The sequence below is a fragment of the Macaca fascicularis genome, chromosome 16 (genome assembly GCF_037993035.2).
Source record: "Macaca fascicularis isolate 582-1 chromosome 16, T2T-MFA8v1.1".
NCBI lineage: Eukaryota > Metazoa > Chordata > Mammalia > Primates > Cercopithecidae > Macaca > Macaca fascicularis.
The window spans coordinates 83,687,260-83,710,908 of record NC_088390.1 but is presented as its reverse complement, the minus strand read 5'-3'; the positions used below and the strand labels follow the sequence as shown (position 1 = coordinate 83,710,908).

At 50.6% G+C, this 23,649-nt stretch overlaps 1 protein-coding gene across 3 annotated transcripts in view; it reads right to left on the bottom strand.

The window, feature by feature from the left end:
- The window catches only part of SEPTIN9 (septin 9), a 215,261-nt gene extending 212,187 nt beyond the window's left edge, over window positions 1-3,074 (bottom strand). For 2 of the 3 annotated variants that reach the window (XM_065532052.2, XM_065532055.2), the window contains exon 1: window positions 2,959-3,074. In XM_065532052.2, the coding sequence (XP_065388124.1) occupies window positions 2,959-2,977 (19 nt within the window). In that variant the 5' untranslated portion in view covers window positions 2,978-3,074. Of the gene's footprint in view, window positions 1-2,665 lie in introns of all 3 variants that reach the window. The other variant, XM_074020661.1, reaches the window with a different exon arrangement.
- Between the last annotated feature and the right edge of the window lie 20,575 nt (window positions 3,075-23,649).

Here is a 23,649-nt window from a genome sequence, read left to right as displayed (position 1 = left end):
TTCAGCCTGGGCAACAGAGTGAGACTCTGTCTCAAAAAAAAAAAAAAGAAAAGAAAAGAAAAACACATACACACCACACACACACACACAAACAAATGAGGCAAATGAGATGCATGAGGTGAGAACCTTGTGCCACAGGGAGAGGCGCAGCCCGGTGAGATTTAATCCCAAGGCGTTGGCGGCTCTGAGTCCCCAAGTGTAACCACTGGACCACACTGCCTGTAGACTACCACTATCTCCAACTCACTAGAAGGCCAGGTGAGGCACATCAGGAAAGCCTGGAGCAGCAGTGGAGCTGCTAGAGAGAGCCTGTCCCCAGTGTTCCCCTATATCCTGCAGCTGCCCCGTGTGGGCCCTTGCTGCCTTCCCCATTGGACAAGACCTTCTTACAGATGGGGTCTCATGACGTCGCCCAGGCTGGAGTGCAGTGTCTGTTTCCGGGTGCTGTCATAGTGCTGCAGCCTCGAACTCCTGGGCTCAAGCAATCCTCCTGTCTCAGTCTCCTGAGTAGCTGGGACTACAGGTGCACCTGGCCAAGTCCCTTTTTATTCTCCACTACTCAAGACTTCTTCCTCAAGGCCCAGCTCTCCCTAAAACCTCCGGGGCATTCCTGTAGTATTTGGAGGATGAACTGCTCAGGAGGGAAGGGTGTTAATGAGCTGGTGTCTCACCCTCATCCTGACTCCCGGTGAGAATGTAAGTTCTCTGCAAGCAAGGACTACATCTCATTATCATTCTGTACCCACTCAGACCTGGCCGTGTGTGCCCAACACATAAAGTGTGTTCGATGACTGTGTACAGACCCACGGTACTTGAGATTGCCCCAACACATCCTTCTAAAATATTTTTCCTTTTCAGAGGCTCGTGAGTGTTCAAACCAGCTCTACCAGGAACAACATTATGGTCATTCAGTTTATTCTGAAGCCCATATACAGGTCCAGAAGCAATAATCCCGCTCAATCTAGATGAAAAAATAAAAACCTTCCTGTTGTCCTTGGATTGTCAGAGACTAGGAAGATTTTCAACATCTTTTGCTGCTTTCCTTAATTTCATGGTGTTGACGGCTGTTGAGGGGTCAGCCTGACTCCTGCAAGCGCCCCTACCTGGAACAGAGCTGCTACCAAGAGAGCTCCAGGACACTCAGAATGAGGGCAAGAGGCCACCTTCACCATCAGCCCCCACCAGTCTGACCCCATACGACTGCAACACAGTGACCCAGCACACCTTGGGCCACTGCCAAGCAGGGAGCAAACCAGAAATGGTCTGAGTCCTCCCTTCCCCCATCCTCAGAGGGGCCCGCCCCTTTAGGTAAACACAAGGAGCCACCGAGGCTGCTTTACAAGAGCTGGTTCCTGCTCCCCCCACAAACTCTACTTCCACCTACTGCAAAAGGTTCTGTCCTTTTTTAAAAAAAGAAACCCAGTGAGAGGTGGCGTAGGTGTGGAAGAGAGGAGAAAGGGACAAGTGATGGTCTCCCAGTCTCCAAATAAGCCGCAGGTGCAGAGACTCCAAGCCTGCTTCAGGGTCCTTCCGGCATCTGTGCAGGAGGGTCTCCGCAGAAAAAGCCCAGGACCCACGACCTGGGAGGACCCTGGTCACCCCCACTGTCTGGACCCACCAGTGGGAGATGAAGTGTAAGAAACCAAGGGCAACGGACCCTCCCTAGGCGGGCTAGAGATCCCCAGGAAAGGGCCGTGCACCGCGCGATCCCCACAACCATCTCAAGTATTTGGAGCATGTTAGGGAGGAAGCCCCAGTGCCAAAACCAAGCATGTGCCACCTGGAAGCCCGCTCCCACCCACCAGCACACCAACCCACCCACGCTCCTGACAGAGCTGTGCCTGGGGTGTGGAGAGGGCCATGTTGTTTGCAACAACCGGGTGAAAGTTGAAATTCTAAGCTACTGACCCAGAAGGGAATTTTCGGGGAAGTTCTTCGTAATCCTCTTTGAGACAAGGTATTCTTTATCACTCATTTGGTTCCTAAATATGGAAAGCCAGAGGAAACCGACAATGGCCCAAAGGCAGGGGGATGGCCGCGATGACTCCTTCACCTCCAACTAAGGCCCATGATTCTGTCCTTCATGGGTCCTTGGCAGACAACTTTCTATTCGAATGAATTAAAGGAGGAACATTAAACAGAGGGTTTCTAGAGTTAGAAGAGGAGACGCTGTTTATAATTTGAGGACTGAGGAGGACAAAGGATCCTGCCTGCCTCGGTCCTTTGGAGAAAACCACAAAGGAAAAAAAAAAAGGAAAGGAAAAGACAAAGAATGAAGATCTGAATTTCCCTTAACCTGCCCATGCGGCCTCGGTGTGCCCATCTGTGAAATGGAACTTCAGAGTGCCAGAGCGGGAGCCTCTTATGAAGACTCCTGAACCGGCTCATGGTGAGGCCCAAGTCAGGCCCCTTCCGCCTGCTTAAGGAGGGCCCTGCTAGGGTGGAGTGCGGATGTCAGCCGCGGGCGTCCTGAGCGCAAAACACGAACCCGAGTCGCCAAGTTTGGGCGCTGCTGGACAGTCCCATCTGGAGGCCGTCCCGTGCCCCAAGGATGCTGCGGCCTGGATCACCAGCCCTGGAGGCTGAACCCAAGAACACCCCTCCACCCAGCCCCCACCCCATCCACCCACACAGACGCACCAGGGACCCAAAGCACCCGGCCGACCTGGAAAGTCAGGGATTCCTGCGAGGGTACAAGGGGCGAGGAGGAGGGAGCGTCCCACAGGGCAGCCCCTCAGACACTCGAGCGAGGGCTGGAGACAGCGCAGGGGACGTTCGGCTCAGGTCGAAAGTGGCCCGACAGCGGCCCTGTCCTGGGAGAAATTCGACCTGCGGTGTGCCCGCCGCGGGGACTCGCTCAGCTCCGCGGGCGCCTCGCCACTCCCGGCCGCAGGCGCTCAGGTGAGCAGGGCTGGTCCCGGGACACCGACCCCTTCCCACCCCGGGCGCGAAGCCCACCTGAGTAAGACTTCTTCATGGTGCCGCCGTGGCCGCCGCTCCCAGGAAAGTGTGGCGGCGAGGCCGCGGGGCGCGGGCTCCCAGGGCGCTAATCCCGGGCCGGGAGTAGGAAGGAGGGAGGAGGGGGCGGCCCGCCGTCTGGTGTGCACGGACCCGGCCCCGCCCCGGCCCCGCCCCATCCCCGCCCCTCCCCGGAGATGCGCACAAAACCCCGGCCCAGCTGGCTGTGGTCCCGCCTCTACACCGCCCCTGCCCCGCCCCTTGAAGGTGCGCGCCGAACCCCGCCCCCGCCCAGCCCTGCGCGGCGCTGCACCTGGCGGAGCGGGGCTGGGTGGCGCCGGGCCTGGGAGGGGGCGCCCCCGCGCGGCAGCGCAGATCAGGCCAGGCTGGGGGTGGGGGCCGCCCGCGTGGCCCCCCGCGCCCTCAGCTCTGCACCCCCAGCTCCCCGCGCTGGCGCCAATGGCTGGTTCCGGGAGTCGCCGCACTTCCCAGTCCCGAGTCCGGGCGGGGCGGGCCGGGCCAGGTGGAAGCGGGAGGAGGTGCGGGCGCTCCGGGCGGCCCCGCCGGGCGAGGCGGCGGCGCCGGGCACAGCCGGGGGTCGGAGCCGGGGTGCCGGCTTAATGGGCCGGGGTAGCGTGGGACAGGACCGGACACCTGTCCTGCTACTTTTCTGGTAATCAACAGAGAAGAGTGCGTTGATCGAGTTGGAGCCTTAGTTTCCTCACCCGAAAATGGGCGCGTTGGACAGATGATCATTCGTTCTCCCTGCGCTGGGCACCGTGCGCAGCTGGGTGTATCGGTGCAGCTGGGCAGACACAGGGAACCGCCCTTTACAACTCGGGTAACGCACGCGGTGGTGAGAGGGTGCACAACCTGCACGAGAGGAGTCTCTCTACTTGGAGATCCTTAAAGTCTCCACGATAAAGCGGTGTTTCCAACGTACAGAGAAAGAAGTGACTAATTCTGACTGGAGGGTGGTGTCAGAGTTTTATTGAGGAGAAATCAAAACAGGGCTTTAAGGAATGAGCAGGAATTAGCCAGGCAGCCAAGGTGATGGAAGGCAGCTGTTCCCGAAAGAGGGAAGGGCGTGGCGGAGCTTGGGAGGCCTGAGGTATCACAGCGAGTGTGGAGAGACAGAGGCAGGGCCGGGCCCTTGCACAGCTGCCAATGGAGGCCCTAGAGGACGAGAGGAAGGCGGGAGGCCAATTGGGAAGCACTCGCTAGTTCTGGGTAGGGGCGCAGCACTGCCTTCTGCAGCCGTCCCAAAAATGCACAGGAGGCTGAAAGTGTCATTAATAGCACCGAAAAATCCTCCTCTCCTTCCCCTCTCCTTTATTCTCCTTGGGGGTCCAAGAAGCATTTTCATTTCCTGCCTGAGTGTGGGAAACTTATATGCATGAGAACGGAGGCCTATGTGGCACCATGGGTTCGTTCCGGCCCACCTGCTTCCTTTCTTGAGTAATCTGTCCAGTCACAGCCCTGCAGAGGGAGCAGCCCGGCCAGAGGAGCTTCCCCTCACCCCAGGTAGAGTTGATTGGACCGGAGCGGCCACTGGACTCCAACTGAGTCCACCCCTTTCCTTATCTGGGGGTTAGAGGCTCAGGAGGCCTCGGGAGGGAGGTGCTGTAAGGGAGGGGAGCAGGGAGTGTGGACGAATTGTGAACAGAGTCCTGGATTCTGGGATGTCCACACCCTAACCGCAACCCCCACCCACACGCCCACTCACCGCTTATACCAGCACCAGCAGATTCCGGCTTAGGCTGTGTCCTGACTTGGCCAGCAAGCGCCATGATGACACTGCCCCGAGCCTAATGCCTGGGATTCCCAAAGTCAAGCGGGGTCTCAAGAATCTGGGTTATGGGTGCATTGCGGGCTTTGTCCATTTGACTCAGCGCAAGTCAGAGGTGCCCTGGCACACAGCCACCCTGAGATGCCAGCCTTGGCTGTTCCCTGGCTTTGGGTGGGCAGGTTCCTCTGCAGATGCTCACGCTTCTGCCGGGGGTCACAATTCACAGGAACCTGGGCACCCAGGACCCAAGGACACCTGCGTGGAGTGATGTTGGACACGTCACCTGGGTGCCTCCTGTGAGATGGTTCCTGAATATCTGAATCTTCCTTCTGATTCCAAGAAATCAGAAAGAAGGACAAGAGAGAGGGAGGGAAGGCTGGGAGTGAGGGTTCTACACATTTTTGAGATTCATGAAGCTTAATCTGTCATGAAATTAGAGTTTAAATAAAAGAAAAATTAAAGAGATGCATGAAGCTTAATTGTTTAAGCATCAAATTTTGTTTTTATTTATTTTTTCTTTTATTTTTTAGTTTTTGAGAGGGAGTTTTGCTGTCGTCGCCCAGGCTGGAGTGCAATGGTGTGATCTCAGCTCACTGCAACCTCCACCTCCCGGGTTCAAGCGATTCTCCTGCCTCAGCCTCCTGAGTAGTTGAGATTACAGGTGCCCGCCACCATACCTGTCTATATATATATATATATATATATATATATATATATATAGAGAGAGAGAGAGAGAGAGAGAGAGAGAGTAATTTTTTTCTTTTTTAGTAGAGATAGGATTTCATCAGGTTGGCCAGGCTGGTCTCAAACTCCTAACCTCAGGTGATCTGCCCACCTCAGTCTCCCAAAGTGCTGGGATTACAGGTGTGAGCCATCGCACCTGGTTTATTTATTTATTTATTTATTTATGAGACTCTGTCACCCAGGCTGGAGTGCAGTGGCATGATCTCAGCTCACTGCAACCTCCACCTCCTGGATTCAAGCGATTCTTCTGCCTCAGCCTCCCAAGTAGGTGGGATTACAGGCACACGCCACCACGACCGGTTAATTTTTGTATTTTTAGTAGAGACAGGGTTTTGCTATGTTGTTCAGCTTGGTCTCCAACTCCTGACCTCAGGTGATCCACCTGCCTAGGCCTCCCAAAGTACTGGGATTATAAGTATCAGCTGCTGCGCCTGGGCCTTTTTTTTTTTTAATTTAATTTTTATTTTTTTGAGGAGTTTTGCTCTTGTCACTCAGATTGGAGTTTAATGGCATGATCTCGGCTCACTGCAACTTCTGCCTCCTGCATTCAAGCGATTCTCCTGCCTCAGCCTCCCAAGTAGCTGGGATTACAGGTGCCTGCCACAAGGCCTGACTAATTTTTGTATTTTTAGTAGAGATGGGGTTTCACCACCTTAGCCAGGCTGGTCTCAAACTCCTAACCTCAAGTGATCCACCTGCCTTGACCTCCCAAAGTGCTGGGATTACAGGCGTGAGCCACTGCCCCTGGCCTAAGCATCAAGTTTTAATTGTTTTTCACAGACAACTCTCTAAAACAGACAACACAATCCCCTGCCTTGGTGAGAAGAGCATAGCAAACATATGACTCTTTCCCTCCCAGTTCAGGACCGTCACGATGGCACCTTGAACAGTTATCAATGCACATACAGCCATCTTACTCTTCACTAAATGTCCCCAGGCTACTGTGCTATCCAATTTTTTTAAACTGTCTTTCAAACACTCAGTTCCTCCTCCTTCTCCTCCTCCTCCTCCTCCTCCTCCTCCTCCTCCTCATCCTCCTCCTTCTCCTTCTCCTCCTCCTCCTTCTCCTCCTCCTCATCCTCCTCCTCCTAACTGGGTGCTTATGACCAGTTGTGTAATTTCCCCAATTCTCAGTGTTCACTCCTATGAAAGGGGAGGGCAGTAACCCCCCAACTCGCACAGCTGGTATGATGATTAGAAAGCTAATGGGTCTGAAGTGCCTCACTGTGCTCTGGTCACTAAAATCTGAAACACATGGCATTGGCTTTAGGAGCAGGCAGTGGGCAGAAGCCTGGAGGAAGTTGGCAAGGGCTTGCAGGAAAGTAAAGAAGATGATCCGGGTCCAATAGTGCATGTTCCCGCTACTCAGGGAGTTGAGGCAGGAGGATGACTTGAGCCCAGGAAGTCAAGATCACCCTGGGCAACATAGTGAGATCACATCTCTTAAAAAAAAAAGAAAGAGGCCAGGTGGGGCAGCTCACGCCTGTAATCCCAGCACTTTGGGAGGCGGAGGTTGGGTGGATCACCTGAGGTCAGGAGTTTAAGACCAGTCTAGCCAACATGGTAAAACCCCATCTCTACTAAAAATACAGAAATTAGCCAGGTATGGTGGGGTGTGCCGGTAATCCCAGCTACTCAGGAGGCTGAGGCAGGAGAATTGCTTGAACCCGGGAGGCAGAAGTTGCAGTGAGCCAAGATTGAGTGACTGCACTGTAGCCTGGGCGACAGAGTGAGACTCCAAGAAAGAAAGAGAGAAAGAGAGAGAGAGAGAGAAAGAGAGAGAAAGAAGGAAGGAAGGAAGGAAGGAAGGAAGGAAGGAAGGAAGGAAGGAAGGAAGGAAGGAAGGAAGGAAGGAAGGAAGGAAAGGAAGGGAGGGAGGGAGGGAGGGAGGGAGGGAAGGAAAGAGAGAGAGAGAGAAAGAAAGAAGAAAAGAAAAGGAAAGAAAGAAAGAGGAGAGAAAGAGAGGGAGGGAGGGAGGGAAAGAAGGAAGGAAAGAAAGAAAAGAAAAAGAAAAAAAGAAGGAAGGAAGGAAAGAAAGGAAAGAAAGAAAAAGAAAAGAAAGAAAGAAAAGAAAGAAAGAAAGAAAAAGAGAGAGAGAAGGAAGGAAGGAAGGGAGGGAGGCAAAGGAGGGAAGGAAGGGAAGGAAAGGAAGGAAGGGAAGGAAAGGAAGGAAAAGAAAAATGCAAGCCAGGCGCAGTAGCCCAAGCCTGTGATCCCAGCACTTTGGGAAGCTGAGATGGGTGGATTGCTTGAACTCAGGAGTTCGAGACCAGCCCAGCCAACGTGATGAAACCCTGTCTCTACTAAAAATAAAAAAATTAGCCAGATGTGGTGGCTGGCACCTGTAATCTCAGCTACTCAGGAGGCTGAGGCAGAGAATTGCTTCACCCTGCGCGACGGAGGCTGCAGTGAGCCAAGATCACGCCACTGCACTCCAGCCTGGGCGACAGAGCGAGACTCCATCTCAAAAAAAAAGAAAAAGAAAGAAAAAGAAAAAAGAAAATGCTATTGGCTATTGGAGCAAAGGAACCCTTTCTCATGTGGTGGCAGAAGGTTTAATAAAACTGTTGCCTGCCATAGCATAGAAAGTAGACACCGAGTACACCTAGCTGGCTTGTTGCTGTAGCTGATGAGTTTTCCAGGCAAGTCTTGAAGGTGCTCCTGGCTCCTTCTGCCTATAATAAAATGGAAAAGGAGAGGGAGGAACTAGGAGCAAACAATTTCATTTTCCAGTGAAGCTGGGAGGAAACGTAAAGGCCGGAACAGAGTTTTCAGCCAGTAAATGATTCTCAAAGTGAGAAAGGGCCTCAGGACAAAGCAGTCCAGAGGGAACTGTAAGATCCTTTATTAAGACCTCAGGGAAAAAAAGGAAAAGTGCCTCACAAACCCTTTCAGACAAAGGCATCCTGAGGACCTTAGCGGCATTCCTTGCAGAGTTGCTCTGTTGAAGAGCAGGTCTTCTCAAATCACAAGGTTCTTTTCTCACTTAAAGCCCAGGGTGGAGAAGGGCTTGTCTCAGAAAGTGTTGTGGTGCTAAGGGAAAGAAGCCACCGTGAAAAGGCTGCAAACTGTATGATTCCAACCATACCATATTCTGGAAACAGCAAAGCTCTGAAAACAGTAATCAGGGGCTGGTGCGGAGGGAAGGAGGAAGGAATGGATGGCGTGCAAGGGATTTGTGGGGCAGTGAAATTATTCTATATGATGCTGTAATGGTGGATGCCTGACATTATTCACTGGGCAAGACCCATCTCGTGTAAAACGCAGAGTAAAACCGACTGTTAACAGTGGATCTTAGCTAACGATAATGTATTCATATTGGCTCATTGATTGTAACAAATGTACCACATTAATGCAAGATGTTAGTCAGCAGGAAAATTTGGGGGAGTTGGAGCAGGGAGAGGAAGTTTTCAAGAATTCTCTGTACTCGCCAGGTAACTTTTTTGTTAACATAAAACTGCTTCAAAAGAAAACATCTATTCCTTTTTTTTTTTTTAAGTTTTGTGAGAGAGGTTTTTTGTCTAATGGAATGAATTTTATTTTTATTTATATATTTTGATTTTTGAGACGGAGTTTCACTCCTATTGCCCAGGCTGGAGCACATTGGTGCCATCTCCACTGACCTCAACCTCCTCCTCCCAGGTTCAAGTGATTCTCCTGTCTCAGCCTCCCGAGTAGCTGGGATTACAGGCAAGCGCCACCACACCCAGTCCAAGCCTAAAAATACACCCATAATTTTGTATTTTCAGTAGAGACAGGGTTTCTCCATGTTGGTCAGGCTGGTCTCGACCTCCTGACCTCAGGTGATCCGCCCACCTCGGTGTCCCAAAGTGTTGGGATTACAGGTGTGAGCCACCGCGCCCGGCTGGAATGACTTTTAGATTAGTACACTGGAAGCTCCCAAACTGGGTTTTTTGTTTTGTTTTGTTATGTTTTGTTTTGTTTTTGAGACAGATTCTTACTCTGTCGCCCAGGCTGGAGTTCAGTGGTGTGATCTCAGCTCACTGCAACCTCCGCCTCCCAGGTTCAAGTGATTCTCCTGCCTCAACCTCCTGAGTAGCTGGGATTACAGGCGCCGGCCACCACGCCCATCTAATTTTTGGATTTTGTATTTTTAGTAGATGTTTCTACTAAACGCTGTCGGGTTTTGCCATGTTGGCCAGGCTGGTCTGGAACTCCCAGCCTCAAGTGATCCTCTCGCCTCGGCCTCCCAAAGTGTGGGGATTACAGGCGTGAGCCACCGCACCCAGCCAAGTTTTTAAAGGAATTAGGTTCTTGTACTAATGAGATAAAGACAGGGTAAAACGAAAGAGGCTTTTAGAGCCTCAACTTTTAAAGGAAGAAAATGGGCTGAGAGGGCTACTCAGTTGCAAACTCAGTTTTTTAAGAAAAGGGAAGAATAACTCAGGAAGGAGCCATAGGCACGGAGAACACCCCCGGGCTTGAAGACCCCCTACCCAGGAGTCTCCTCCACACCAGGCCTTGGTTTAGGCTTGAAGACCCCTCACGTCCAGGAGTCTCCTCCGTACCAGGCCATGGTTTACACAGCTGGATCCTGGGCCTCCAGTCCAAGCCCAAAACCACAGTGGATGAGGCTTCAGGAGTCTTGGGATGGGGCAGGTGGACTTCACACGTGGGAGGGATGTGAGCTGTGGCCTGAGGATGGGCCGTGGCAGTGCAGGTTTTTCAGAACAGCCACAGCAAGATCTCCCATTCCACCCGCTTCTCCACCATGTGACCTTGAAACTCCTCCCAGGGGGAGGAACTGTCCAACTGTAACTGACAGAAGAGGCAGAAGTGCCTGCCAAGGATGGAGGGTCTGGTCTGGGGACCAGCCGAAGTCCCATCAGGCTCATACTGCTGGCACCAGGGCTGGTAAGACTCAAAGATCAAGACTGTTGACCAGGGCGCCTACTTGGGGCTTCCCCATGGTAGGTTGCTTCTGAGATGACTGTGCTGATCCTTGCCTCCCTCTGTAACTCCTTCCTAAGCAACAGAATACCTCCATGCCGAGGAGCTGTCACTTTCAGTCAGGTTGCAGGAGATTCTCATCTCTGTCTTTCCAGCAGACTCCCGTCCTTGCTGGCTTTGATAGACTGAGTGGCTATGTTGGGAAGGCCTGCACAAGAGGAGCCCAAGGCTTGTGTCAGAGAAGGGGCTGCAGCTGCTACTGTGTTCTCTGGGCCCCTTGTGCTCAGAGCCTGGAGCTACCAAGTGGCAGTCAGACCACCTGAGCCCTCACGTTGTGAGGATGCCCTAACTGAGTAACAAATGACCACAGATTTTGTGGTTTAAAACCACACACATACTGCCTCACAGTCTCTGTGGGCCAGGACTCTGAATGGGGCTTAGCCGGGTCTTCTGTCTCCTTCTCTCAAGCTGGGGTTTCATCTGAAGGCTCAGCTGGGGAAAGATCTGCTTCCATGCCTACTCAGTACTTGGCAGAATTTCATTTCTTTTTTGTTGGTTTGTGTGTGTGTGTGTGTGTGTATATGTGTGTGTGTGTGACAGAGTTTTGCTCTTGTTGCTCAGGCTGAAGTGCAATGGCACAATCTTGGCTCACTGCAACCTCTGCCTCCCAGATTCAAACAATTCTCCTGCCTCAGCCTCCCAAGTAGCTGAAACATCTGCCTGACTTCAGGTGATCCACCCACCTTGGTCTCCCAAAGTGCTGGGATTACAGACATGAGCCGCCGCCGTGCCTGGTCTTGATTTTTTTTTTTTTTTTTGAGATGGAGTTTCACTCTTGTTGCCCAGGCTGGAGTGCAGTGGTGTGATCTCAGCTCACTGCAACCTCTGCCTCCCGGGTTCCAGCAATTCTCCTGCCTCAGCCTCCCGAGTAGCTGGGACTACAGGCGCCTACCACCAGACCTGGCTAATTTTTGTATTTTTAGTAGATATGGGGTTTCACCACGTTGGCCAGCCTACTCTCAAATTCCTGACCTCAGGTGATCCACCTGCCTCGGCCTCCCAAATTGCTGGGATTACAGGCATGAGGCACCATGCCTGGTACAGAATTTCATTTCTTGAAGTCTTGAAGGGCCAGGTACAGTGGCTCACACCTGTAATCCCAGCATTTTGGGAGGCTGAGGCAGGAGGATAGCTTGAGCTCAGAAGTTTGAGACTAGCCTGGGCAACATAGTGAGACCCTGTCTCTACACAAAATTTAAAGTTAGCCAGGCACAGTGATGCATGCCTGTAGTTCCAGCTACCCAGGAGGCTGAGGTGGGAAGATTGCTTGAGCCCAGGAGGTAGAGGCTGCAGTGAGCTATGATTGTACCACTGCACTTCAGCCTGGGTGACAGCAAGATCATATCTCAAAAAAAATAAAAGTAAATAAAAATAAAAAGGCAGCTCAAAGAGCACCTGAGTTCTTAGTCAGCTAGAACTGGGCTCCTCCTGTGCGGGACTTCCCAACATAGCCACTCAGTCTATCAAAGTCAACAAGGAAGGGCGTCTGCTGCCAAGAGGAAAATGAGAATCTCTTGCAACCTGATTGTGGCACGGAGGTATTCTGTTGCTTAGAAAGGAGCTACAGAGGCCATGAGTACCGGGAGACAAGGATCGCTGCAGTCATCTTAGAAGCAACCTACCATGGAGAAGCCCCAAGTAGGTGCCCTGGTCAGCAGTCCTGATTTTCGAATCTTCCCAGCCCCAGTGCCAGAAGTGTGAGCTGATGATCCCCAGACGGTCCCCAGAGCAGCTCTTCTCCCACTGGCAGCAGATCTGAGACCTCCTGAGCCCGCCACTGCCTCTGACATCTGCCTCTGTCTCTGAGCTCTGCTACCTCTGCCTGCATTTTCTTCTCTCTCTTCTGTCACCTTTTTTTTTTTTTTTTTAAGACGGAGTCTTACTCTGTCGCCCAGGCTGGAGTGCAGTGTCATGATCTCAGCTCACTGCAACCTCTGCTTCCCGGGTTCAAGCAATTCTCCTGCCTCAGCCTCCTGAGTAGCTGGAACTACAGGCATGCGCCACCATGCCCAGCTAATTTTTGTATTTTTTTTTTTAGTAGAGATGGGGTTTCACCATATTGGCCAGGCTGGTCTTGAACTCCTGACCTTGTGATCTGCCCACCTCAGCCTCCCAAAATGCTGGGAATATAGGTGTTAGCCACCGTGCTCAGCCTCTTCTGTTAACTTCTTTCCAGTCCTTTCCTCTGCCGCTTCCCCAGACTTCCAGGCCTGAATGATTAGACGTGGCTTTGACAGGCAACCAGGGAGACTGTTCCTGTCTTCTGGCTCCAGAAGGGCCCAGACACGCCGGCTCTGGGGCCACCTTTGCATCTTTGACTCAGTCAGCTGCTCTCCGCCTGCTTGGCTCAGCGTCTGCTGCTGACTGTACTCTCACTTTATGACTGGCCTGGGGGCTTGCACTTGTTAGATGATTGAAGCTTTGCTGCATGTGTGAAATTTATGGTAAAGGCGTGGATACGCAGACACTCCCATATGCCTGGTGCGAGTGTTCCTTGCTACCACCCTTCTGGAAAGCACTCTAGAAATATCCTCCAGAATTTTCCAAATGCCCATGTGCTTTGTCCTGATAATTACACTGCTTTTTCATTTGCTGATTCAACATATATTTCTTTTTTTTCTTTTCTTTCTTTTTCTTTTTTTTTTTTTTTTTTTTTTTTTTTGAGACAAGAGTCTCGCTCTATCACCCAGGCTGGGGTGTAGTGGCACCAACTCAGCTCACTGCCATCTCCCCCTCCAAGGTTCAAGCAATTCTCATGCCTCAGCCTCCCTAGTACCTGTGACTACAGGTGCACACCACCATGCCTGGCTACTTTTTTTGTATTTTTAATAGAGACGGGGTTTTACCATGTTGGCCAGGCTGGTCTCGAACTCCTGACCTCAAGTGATCCGCCCACCTCGACCTCCCAAAGTGTTGCGATTACAGGCATGAGCCACCACGCACGGCCTCAACATATATTTCTTGATTACTCATTATGGGCCCCAGGATGAGGTGCTTATACTTTGGTAGGGAAAACAGATGTTGATCAAATAATCATATAATAAATTCAAATAAAATGACAAGAGCTGAGATCAGGAATTCAAGACTAGCCCGGCCAACATGGTGAAACCCCATCTCTACTGAAAAAATACAAAAATTAGCCGGGCGTGGTGTTGGGGGCCTGTAATCCCAGCTACTTGGGAGGTGGAGAGAGGAAAATCCCTTGAACCTGGGAGGTGGAGTTTGCAGGGAGCAGAGATCATGCCGCTGTACTCCAGCCTGGATGACAGAGGGAGACTCTGTCTCAATACATACATACATACATACATACATACATACATACATACCAAGAGCGGTATGGAGTGTTTATACTTTGGTAGGTAGAACAGATATTGATCAAATAATCATATAATCCAAATAAAATGACAATAGCGGTAAAGGGTAAATAGGTACAAGGAGAGAGCAGGGACTCTCCCCTGGTGGAGGGCAGAGAAGACCAGGTTGAGACGGGATGATGAGCAAGGATTAACCAGGAAAAACAGAGGGCTGAGGTTGCTGGCAGAGAAAGCCAGTGCAAAGACCTTTGGCCTGTGCAAAGGTCCTGTGGCCGCAAGGAATGTGGTCCACACAAGGAATGGGAAGAGGGCCCTGGAGGTCGAAGCCTGGAGAGGAGGAACCAGGCTTTGTAGACACATTAAGGAATTGGATTTTTATCTTAAGAGGAGTAGGAAGTCAGAGAAAGGTCTGAGAGGGAAGCAGGGCTAGGCGATCTAATCTGCATTTTGCAATCTTGGTTCTCAGTGAGCTGTGGAGTGACTGGACTGGACGGACCAGAGTCCGGTTAGGAGTCTAGGTTGTGCTTCAGGCAAGAGGAAATGCTGGCTTGGACCTAGGTTGGGGAAAGGGAGAGATGGGAATGTATTCGAGCGAAATTCCAAAGATAAAATCATCCAGACCTGGGGTTGGGCTGCATCTGGAGGTTGAGCTGGGGCGCGAGTTGTCAGGGATGACTCAGGATTCCAGCAGGAGCAGCAGGATGGCAGGTGGTACCTTTGGCAGAGAGAGGAAAGAGCAAGAGAGGACAGGCTGGCTCTGGGCATGTTGTGTTGTGTGTTCAATGCCTCCAAGGGGAACTGCTGGGTGGGCGCAGGGATATACGGTTTGGTGTGCAGAGGCGGGGGCTCTGCTGGAAATGTAGCTCTGTGAGTCATCCAGGTAGAGGTGGGAACTGAGCTGTGGGACAAGATTGCTCAGGGCCCTGCTGTCAGGAAATAGTCAGACAGTCCGACCAAAGGTATACACAAGGATGTCCGTGGGAGCCCCATTTACGAGACCAACAGATTCAAAACAAGCAAGTCTTCAATACTAGGTTGAGAATTAAATAAATAAAAGTTCTCTGATTGGGTAGGACAGTGTGCTTGGCTGTGGCGAGTATAAATGAAGGCCACAGGAACCATCTCGGAACAAGTAGAGGTGGTGGTTATACAACATTGTGAATGAACTAAAGGTCCCTAAGTTGTTCATTTTCAAATGGTTAATTTTGTGTTATGTGAATTTCACTGTAATAAATTACTTTTTAAGGCCGGTCGTGGTGGCTCACACCCGTAATCCCAGCACTTTGGGAGGTTGGCGGGGGGTGCAGATCGCCTGAGGTCAGGAGTTCAAGACTACCCTGACCAAAATGGTGACACCCTGTCTCTACAAAAATATACAAAAATTAGTCGGGCGTGGTGGCAAGGACCTGTAATCCCAGCTTCTCTGGAGGCTGAGGCTAGAGGATTGCTTGAACCTAGGAGGCAGAGTTTGCAGTGAGCTGAGGTCGCACCACTGCACTCCAGCCTGAACAACAGAGCAAGACTCGTGTCAAATAAAATAAAATAAGGCCGGGCGCGGTGGCTCAAGCCTGTAATCCCAGCACTTTGGGAGGCCGAGACGGGTGGATCATGAGGTCAGGAGATCGAGACCATCCTGGCTAACACAGTGAAACCCCGTCTCTACTAAAAAATACAAAAAAAAAAACTAGCCGGGTGAGGTGGCGGGCGCCTGTAGTCCCAGCTACTCGGGAGGCTGAGGCAGGAGAATGGCGTGGACCCGGGAGGCGGAGCTTGCAGTGAGCTGAGATCCGGCCACTGCACTCCAGCCTGGGAGACAGAGCGAGACTCCGTCTCAAAAAAAAAAAATAAAATAAAATAAAATAAAATAAAATAAATAAAACAAAATAAAATAAAATAACATACAATACAATAAAAATTATTTTTTAAATGAAGGCTACAGGTACCATATGTAAATAAAGATTTTACTTTTTTGTTTTTTGAGACACAGTTTCACTCTGTCTCCCAGGTTGGAGTGCAGTGGCACGATTTCAACTCACTGCAAACTCTGCCTCTCAGGTTTGAGTGATTCTCCTGCCTCAGCCTCCCAAGTAGCTGGAATTACAGGCACGTGCCACCAGGCCCGGCTAATTTTTGTATTTTTAGTAGAGGCGGGGTTTCACCATGTTGGCCACGTTGGTCTTGAACTCCTGACTTCAAGTGATCTGCCCACTTTGGCCTCCCGAAGTGGTGGGATTATAGGCATGAGCCACTGTGCCTGGTCAGATTTTGTTCTTGTAGAAAACAGAAACATAGGTCGGGCACGGTGGCTCAAGCCTGTAATCCCAGCACTTTGGGAGGCCAAGACGGGCAGATCACGAGGTGAGGAGATCGAGACCATCCTGGCTAACACGGTGAAACCCCGTCTCTACTAAAAAATACAAAAAACTAGCAGGGTGAGATGGCGGGCGCCTGTAGTCCCAGTTACTCGGGAGGCTGAGGCAGGAGAATGGCGTAAACCCGGGAGGTGGAGCTTGCAGTGAGCTGAGATCCGGCCACTGCACTCCAGCCTGGGTGACAGAGCGAGACTCCATCTCAAAAAAAAAAAAGAAAAGAAAAGAAAACAGAAACATAAAACATAATAAATGTAAAACATAAAAATACAGGAAGGCAACACACCAAGTGTGACTTATTTTCTTCACTGTATTTTTCTCTGTTTTCCATGTTTTCTATAATAACCTTACTTTCACATTTTGGGGAAAAAAAGATATACATGATATATACTGATATGTCCAGGAACATATCCATGTGCAATGATTATATTATATCCATTATATTTTTATCCATGGACACTGTTTTAAAAAATCAATGTTAGTGTATTATTTTATTTTATTTATTCATTTTTTTAGACAGGGTCTTGCTCTGTCTCCCAGGCTGGAGTGCAGTAGTATGATTATAGCTCACTGCAGCCTTGACCTCCCGGGCTTAAGTGATCCCCCGGCCTCAGCCTCATGAGTAGCTGGGACTATAGGTGCCTGCCACCACATCTGGGTAATTTTCAAATTTTCTGTAGACATGGGGTCTCGCTCTATTGCCCAGGCTGTTCCCAAACTCCTGGGCTCAAACCATCTTCCCACCTTGGCCTCCCAAAGTGCTGGGATTACAGGCATGAGCCACTGTGCCTATCTCAGTGTTATTATATATATAAACTATATATATCAGGTTCAAGTGATTCTCCTGCCTCAGTCTCCCAAGTAACTGGGATTATAGGCATGCACCACCACACCTGGCTAATTTTGTATTTTTAGTAGAGATGGGGTTTCAGGCTGGGCGCAGTGGCTCATGCCTGTAATCCCAGCACTTTGGGAGGCCAGGGCAGGTGGACCACGAGGTCAAGAGGTCGAGACCAGCCTGGCCAACATGGTGAAACCTCATCTCTACTAAAAATACAAAAATTAGCTGGGTGTGGTGGTGCATGCCTGTAATCCCAGCTATTCAGAAGGCTGAGGTAGGAGAATCACTTGAACCCAGGAGGAAGAGGTTGCAGTGAACCAAGATCGCACCATTGCACTCCAGCCTGGGCTACACAGTGAGACTCTGTCTCAAAACAAAAACAAAAACAAATTAGCTGGGCATGGTGGTGGGCACCTGTAATCCCAGCTACTCAGGAGGTTGAGGCAGGAGAATCGCTTGAACCCGGGAGGTGGAGGTTACAGTGAGTCGAGATCATACGATTGCACTTCAGCCTGGGCAACAGAGCAAAACTCCACCTCAAAAAAAAAAAAAAAGAAAGAAAGAAAAAAGAAAAAAAGAGACGGGGTTTCAACATGTTGGTCAGGCTGGTCTCGAACTCCTGACCTCAGGTGATCCACCTACCTCGGCCTTCCAAAGTGCTGGGATTACAAGCATGAGCCACTGTGCCCGACCAGTGTTATATTTTAAAGGGTCTTTTGTTTTATCTTAGATTAATGAAAGCTTTTACAAGTAAACTCACTGTTATTAGGACCTAAAGCAAGTTTCGGTTGGTTTCTGGATTGGGTGGTTTGCTCTGCAGCCAATTTTCAAGCAGTCTTTCACCATCTGTTCCTGATGTGCGGTTTCCACGTAAGCCTGCATTCTATAGAATATACGATGCAGAGTCTGAGATCACGCAGCTCACCACACTGATTCCCTCCACACAAGGCAGGGTTCTGGGCCTGTCAGTAACTGAGCCCACAGAGGCCTGAGCTTCCCCCGAGACCAGGTGAGCCAGGGCACAGCCCCAAGCCCTGAGGGTCAGGCGCTCCTGGTCCTCTACACCAGGCTTCTGACAGCTGCTGGGTTCCCCTGAAGAGCCCCCCTCCCAACCTGGATTCATGACAAGCACATCCTCAGGGAAGGCGCTTCCCTCCCTCACCAGCAGCCTGAGCAGAGCACGGCTCCTCTGGATTAACCTGGGGACCACAGATGCTAGAGACACCCCCACTTCCCACCTTCTTTAGCGAATCATTCCACTGTGGGGAGCCTGGAGCAGCTGTGCCCCTTGTGTTACTCCTGCCTGCTGCAGGGTGCACTCTGTCATGTGCACAGGTGTCATAGTCATACAGAAAATAGGGCTCCGAGGTCACAAAGTGGCAACAATTGAATGTGAAACAAATCTTCATAGGCTTCTCTTCATTGCTGGACTTCTCAGAGCCTGGAGGATGCTTGTGGGGGCTGTGGGTCTCCATAAGGGCTAGGTCACGCAACATTTCCCTAATGTATTGACCCCAGAAACTTTTCATCACAAGGCACCTTGCTGGTTCCATGAGACACCCTTTGGGGAACATGGGCACTGTGGGATGGGGGTGGAGGGGCATCCATCAGTCACCGCAAGGCCAAACACTAGAGGTCAGCCAGGTGTCCAACCCCAGCGCCAAATGAAGACTCCTCCCAACCTTGACTTGGTCCTCCCTGCCTATGTTACCTCCTGCTGGCCTTGCCTGCTGCTCCTCTGTCCCTCCACATCCCTCCTTGCAGGGGGAGGAGCTAGAATGGGCTTTCCGTGAGGAAACTGCCACTCCAGGGTGAGAGGAAGGCATGGGACTGGCGTCCTCCCTGACACTTCATCTGTGCCTTTTGCTCCCGGGGAAGAAAGGGATCCCAGAGAAACATCAACAGAAAAGCCCGAGGCAAGCTTCCATCTAGAATCTCATCCTATTTTTTTTCCTGAGATGGAGTTTTGCTCTTGTTGCCCAGGCTAGAGTGCAGTGGCACGATCTCAGCTCACTGCAACCTCTGCCTTCCGGGTTCAAGCAATTCTCCTGCCTCAGCCGCCTGAGTAGCTGGGACTACAGGCGCACGCCACCATGCCTGGCTAATTTTTGTAGAAATGGGTTTTCACCATGTTGGCCAGGCTGGTCTCGAACTCCTGACCTCAGGTGATCCACCAACCTCGGCCTCCCAAGTGCTGGAATTACAGGTGTGAGCCACCATGCCTGGCCTAGAATCTCACCTGAATCTCAGCTTTCCCTCTTACTCACCTCATGAGCCCTCTGGACCTGCAGGAGGGGCCAGTCACTGCCCTAGCATCCCTTGTGTGTTCCCACTCCACGCTGCTCAGGCCATCCAGTCCCTGGCATGTTCTTTCCACGGACTCTGATCTGTCCTCAGCAGGGAGGGGCATCTCCTGCCTTGGAGCCGCTTTCTCTGAACAGCCGGACCATGCACTCGTCTCAGCTGTGCGGGGAGTCCCGGGTCTCTCTGCACATTGTTATCTTCAGGAACTTTAAAAAATACCCACCCCAGAACAATTAAATCAGAATCTCTGGGCCTGGAGCTTTTTTCAGCGCTATCTGGGCTGAGAACCGTGGGTCTGGTAAACGGAACCCAGAGATCAAAGTGGAAACTCCAATTCCGGTACAAACCAGCTCTGTGCTCTTGACACGGTCCTTCAATGTCTGAGCCCAGTTTTCTTTTTTTTTTTTTTTTGAGACGGAGTCTCGCTCTGTCACCCAGGCTGGAGTGCGGTGGCCGGATCTCAGCTCACTGCAAGCTCCGCCTCCCGGGTTCACGCCATTCTCCTGCCTCAGCCTCCCGAGTAGCTGGGACTATAGGCGCCCGCCACCTCGCCCGGCTAGTTTTTTGTATTTTTTAGTAGAGACGGGGTTTCACCGTGTTAGCCAGGATGGTCTCGATCTCCTGACCTCGTGATCCGCCCGTCTCGGCCTCCCAAAGTGCTGGGATTACAGGCGTGAGCCACCGCGCCCGGCCCCAGTTTTCTTATCTGCTGTGTGGGGGTCAGCAATGCCCGTGCCATGGGTGGGGTTGGGGATAATATACCTATTGCTTCAGTCTTGTCTTCCTGGGGCGCTACTGCACCCCCAGGTAGATGGCGAGTGGAGGGCAGGGAGCCTGACTACAGGCCGGACGCCAGTGCTTCCCTCAGCGCTGTGTGCAGAGACGCCTGATGAAGATTTGATGACGGATTGAAAAGCCACTGAAGGACCAACCTGGGAAACTGAGCCCCACGCAGGCCTCTCTCACCGGCGACCAACCAGGTAGAGAAAACCCAGGTGTCTCCACTTACCACAAGAGCAATCGCAGCACAGCTCTCAAAAGTAAATGAATCTTAATTTGCTTTCATTAAAAACATAAATAAATACAGGGCCTGCCAAGCAGCGCTGGTGGGGGTGTTGCGAAACGGGCTCTGGGCCCACGGGGGCTGCAGCTGCAGGTGGCTCAGGTCACAAGGAGCAGAGTCAGGAGAGGGCCGAGGCCAGCCTGTGACAAGTTCTCACCTGTCCAAGGCAAAAGGAGATAAAAGAGGACAATCCAAAGAGGTGGTTTTGTAAAGCTGAAGGTGTTCAAAGGACTGGTCTTCACTCTGGGGTTTTTTTCCTTCGTGTGTGTGTGTGTGTGTGAGAGAGAGAGAGAAAGTGTCCTCAAAAAATAAAACCATGCTATCTAGTAACTGGCCACTGAAAAATTTTTTGTTGTTGTTTTTTGAGACAGGGTCTCACTCTGTCGCCCAGGCTGGAGTACAGCAGTGCAATCATGGCTCACTGCAACCATGACCTCCTGGGTTCAAGCAATCCTCCTACCTCAGCCTCCCGAGTAGCTGGCACTAGAGCTGTGCACCACCATACCTGACTAGTTTTATTTATTTATTTAATTATAAGTAAAGATGAGGTCTTGCTATGTTGCCCAGGCAGGTCTCCAAATCCTGGCCTCAAGCAATCTTCCTGCCTCAGTCTCCCAAAGTACTGGGATTATAGGCATGAGCCACCACACCTGGCCTGAATTTTTTTTTTTTTTGAGAAGGAATTTCGCTCTTGTTGCCCAGGCTGGAGTGCAATGGCGTGATCTCCGCTCACTGCAACCTCCGCCTCACAGGTTCAAGTGATTCTCCTGCCTCAGCCTCCCAAGCAGCTGGGATTACAGGCATGCACCACCACGCCCGGCTAATTTTTTTGTATTTTTAGTAGAGACGGGTTTCTCCATGTTGGCCAAGCTGGTCTCAAACTCCTGACCTCAGGCAATCCACCTGCCTCGGCCTCCCAAAGTGCTGGGATTACAAGAATGAGCCACTGCACCAGCCTGAAAATTTTTATAAATAAGGAAATAAATAAAACATGGCAATAGCAAGTAGTTTGTGTCTTTAGAAATATATGTCTTTTTGGTAACATAAAAACTGAGTGACCCCACTGAAGGCCTCCAGTTTTGAAAAAAAAAAAGATACTGGATCTCAAAATCCCAATTCCAAAGCCTGGGGAGCTAAGATGACTGTTCCAACCCCAGGGTCAGGGCCAGAACAGCCACAGGCACTCTCCAGCCCTGCCATCTCCCCCTGAGCCCCGCCCCTCATCCCTCCTGGGCCCATCTGACTGATCTCAGTGTTTTGTGCTCAGCTGCCCCGAGCTGGCACTTCCCATCTTCTTAGCCCCTCCCCTGGCTGCGGTAGGGCCTCAGAGCCACTTCTTGAATGTGGAGCTGCAGATCTGGCCTGTGACCCTCCCTGCATGTCTCTTCTTTTTTTTTGTTTGTTTTTTTTTGTTTTTTTTGAGACGGAGTTTCGCTCCTGTTATCTAGGCTGGAGTGCAATGGCACAATTTCGGCTCACCGCAACCTCCACCTCCCAGGTTCAAGGTATTCTCCTGCCTAAGCCTCACGAGCAGCTAGGATTACTGGCATGTGCCACCACGCCTGGCTAATTTTTGTATTTTTTTTTTAGTAGAGATGGGGTTTCTCCATGTCGGTCAGGCTGGTCTTGAACTCCCAACTTCAGGTGATCCGCCCACCTCGGCCTCTTAAAGTGCTGGGATTACAGGCGTGAGCCATTGCACCCAGCCAGCATGTCTCTTCCTAGCCAAGAACCTTGGGGAAAAAAAATAACATAACTTCTCTGATACTTTGTTTTTTTTTTTGTTTTTTTGTTTTTTTTTTGAGACGGAGTCTTGCTCTGTCACCCAGGCTGGAGTGCAGTGGCTGGATCTCAGCTCACTGCAAGCTCCGCCTCCCGGGTTTACGCCATTCTCCTGCCTCAGCCTCCCGAGTAGCTGGGACTACAGGCGCCCGCCACCTCGCCCGGCTATTTTTTTGTATTTTTTTAGTAGAGACGGGGTTTCACCGTGTTAGTCGGGATCATCTCTCGATCTCCTGACCTCGTGATCCGCCCATCTCGGCCTCCCAAAGTGCTGGGATTACAGGCTTGAGCCACTGCGCCCGGCCTTTGTTTCGTTACCCATGAAGTGAAGTTAATGGCCCTCGCCCCACGCCGCACACCCGAGTTGTTGAGATTTTTGAGCAGCTGTTACATGGGTGTGTCCACATGTGAATGTTCATCACGTTGCACACTTACAATGTGTGCATTTTTCTGTGTCAATGTTATAATTCAACAAAATAGTGTATCAAAAATTAGCAATTAACTTCAATTAGCAAGCAGGCTTCCAATAGAGAGAAACTGATAGCATTTATCTTGCAAGGAAATTTTATTACCTCCAACTTTTAAATGGGAACAGCGTTTTTTTTGTTGTTTTTTCTTTTTTTTTTTTAGAGCTTTGCCCTGTCACCCAGGCTGGAGTGCAGTGGCGTAATCTTGACTCACTACAACCTCCACCTCCTGGGTTCAAGCAATTCTCCTGCCTCAGCCTCCTGAGTAGCTGGGACTACAGGCCCACACCATTGCGCCTGCCTAATTTTTGTATTTTTAGTAGAGACGGGGTTTCACCATATTGGACAGGCTGGTCTCGAACTCCTGACCTCAGGTGATCCATCCGCCTTGGCCTCCCAAAGTGCTGCGATTACAGGCGTGAGCCACTGCGCCCAGCCGGGAACAGTAATTTATTTTTTGTGGCCTTCATGAAGCTGGCAGGGCCTCCCCACTGTGCTGAAAAGAACACTCAGCTGAACTCACATTTGGGTGGTTTGATGAGGCTTTATTTTTAAAACTTAACCTCCAAACCTACTGCATTCCAAAGAACTAAAAATTTATACTGCTTTTCTATTTTTAATGGACTCACAATAAAAGAAAATATTTAAAGCATTAAAAAGGTGGCATTTTATTTTTATTTATTTATTTATTTATTTTTTTGAGACGGAGTCTCGCTCTGCCGCCCAGGCTGGAGTGCAGTGGCCGGATCTCAGCTCACTGCAAGCTCCGCCTCCCGGGTTCACGCCATTCTCCTGCCTCAGCCTCTGGAGTAGCTGGGACTACAGGCGCCCAAAAAGGTGGCATTTTAAAGTTCATTTTTCAAGTCATCCTGTATAGCAAAGGCAGATAAACTTTAAAAAGAAAAAAATAAAATATATATAGCCATAATTTTTTTAAATTAAAAGATATAGCATAATTAAAAAATTAAAAGCCATTAATTAAAAAATTAAAAGATACAGCCATAATTTTTTAAAAAGTAAGATAACCATCTCCATATAACAGACACC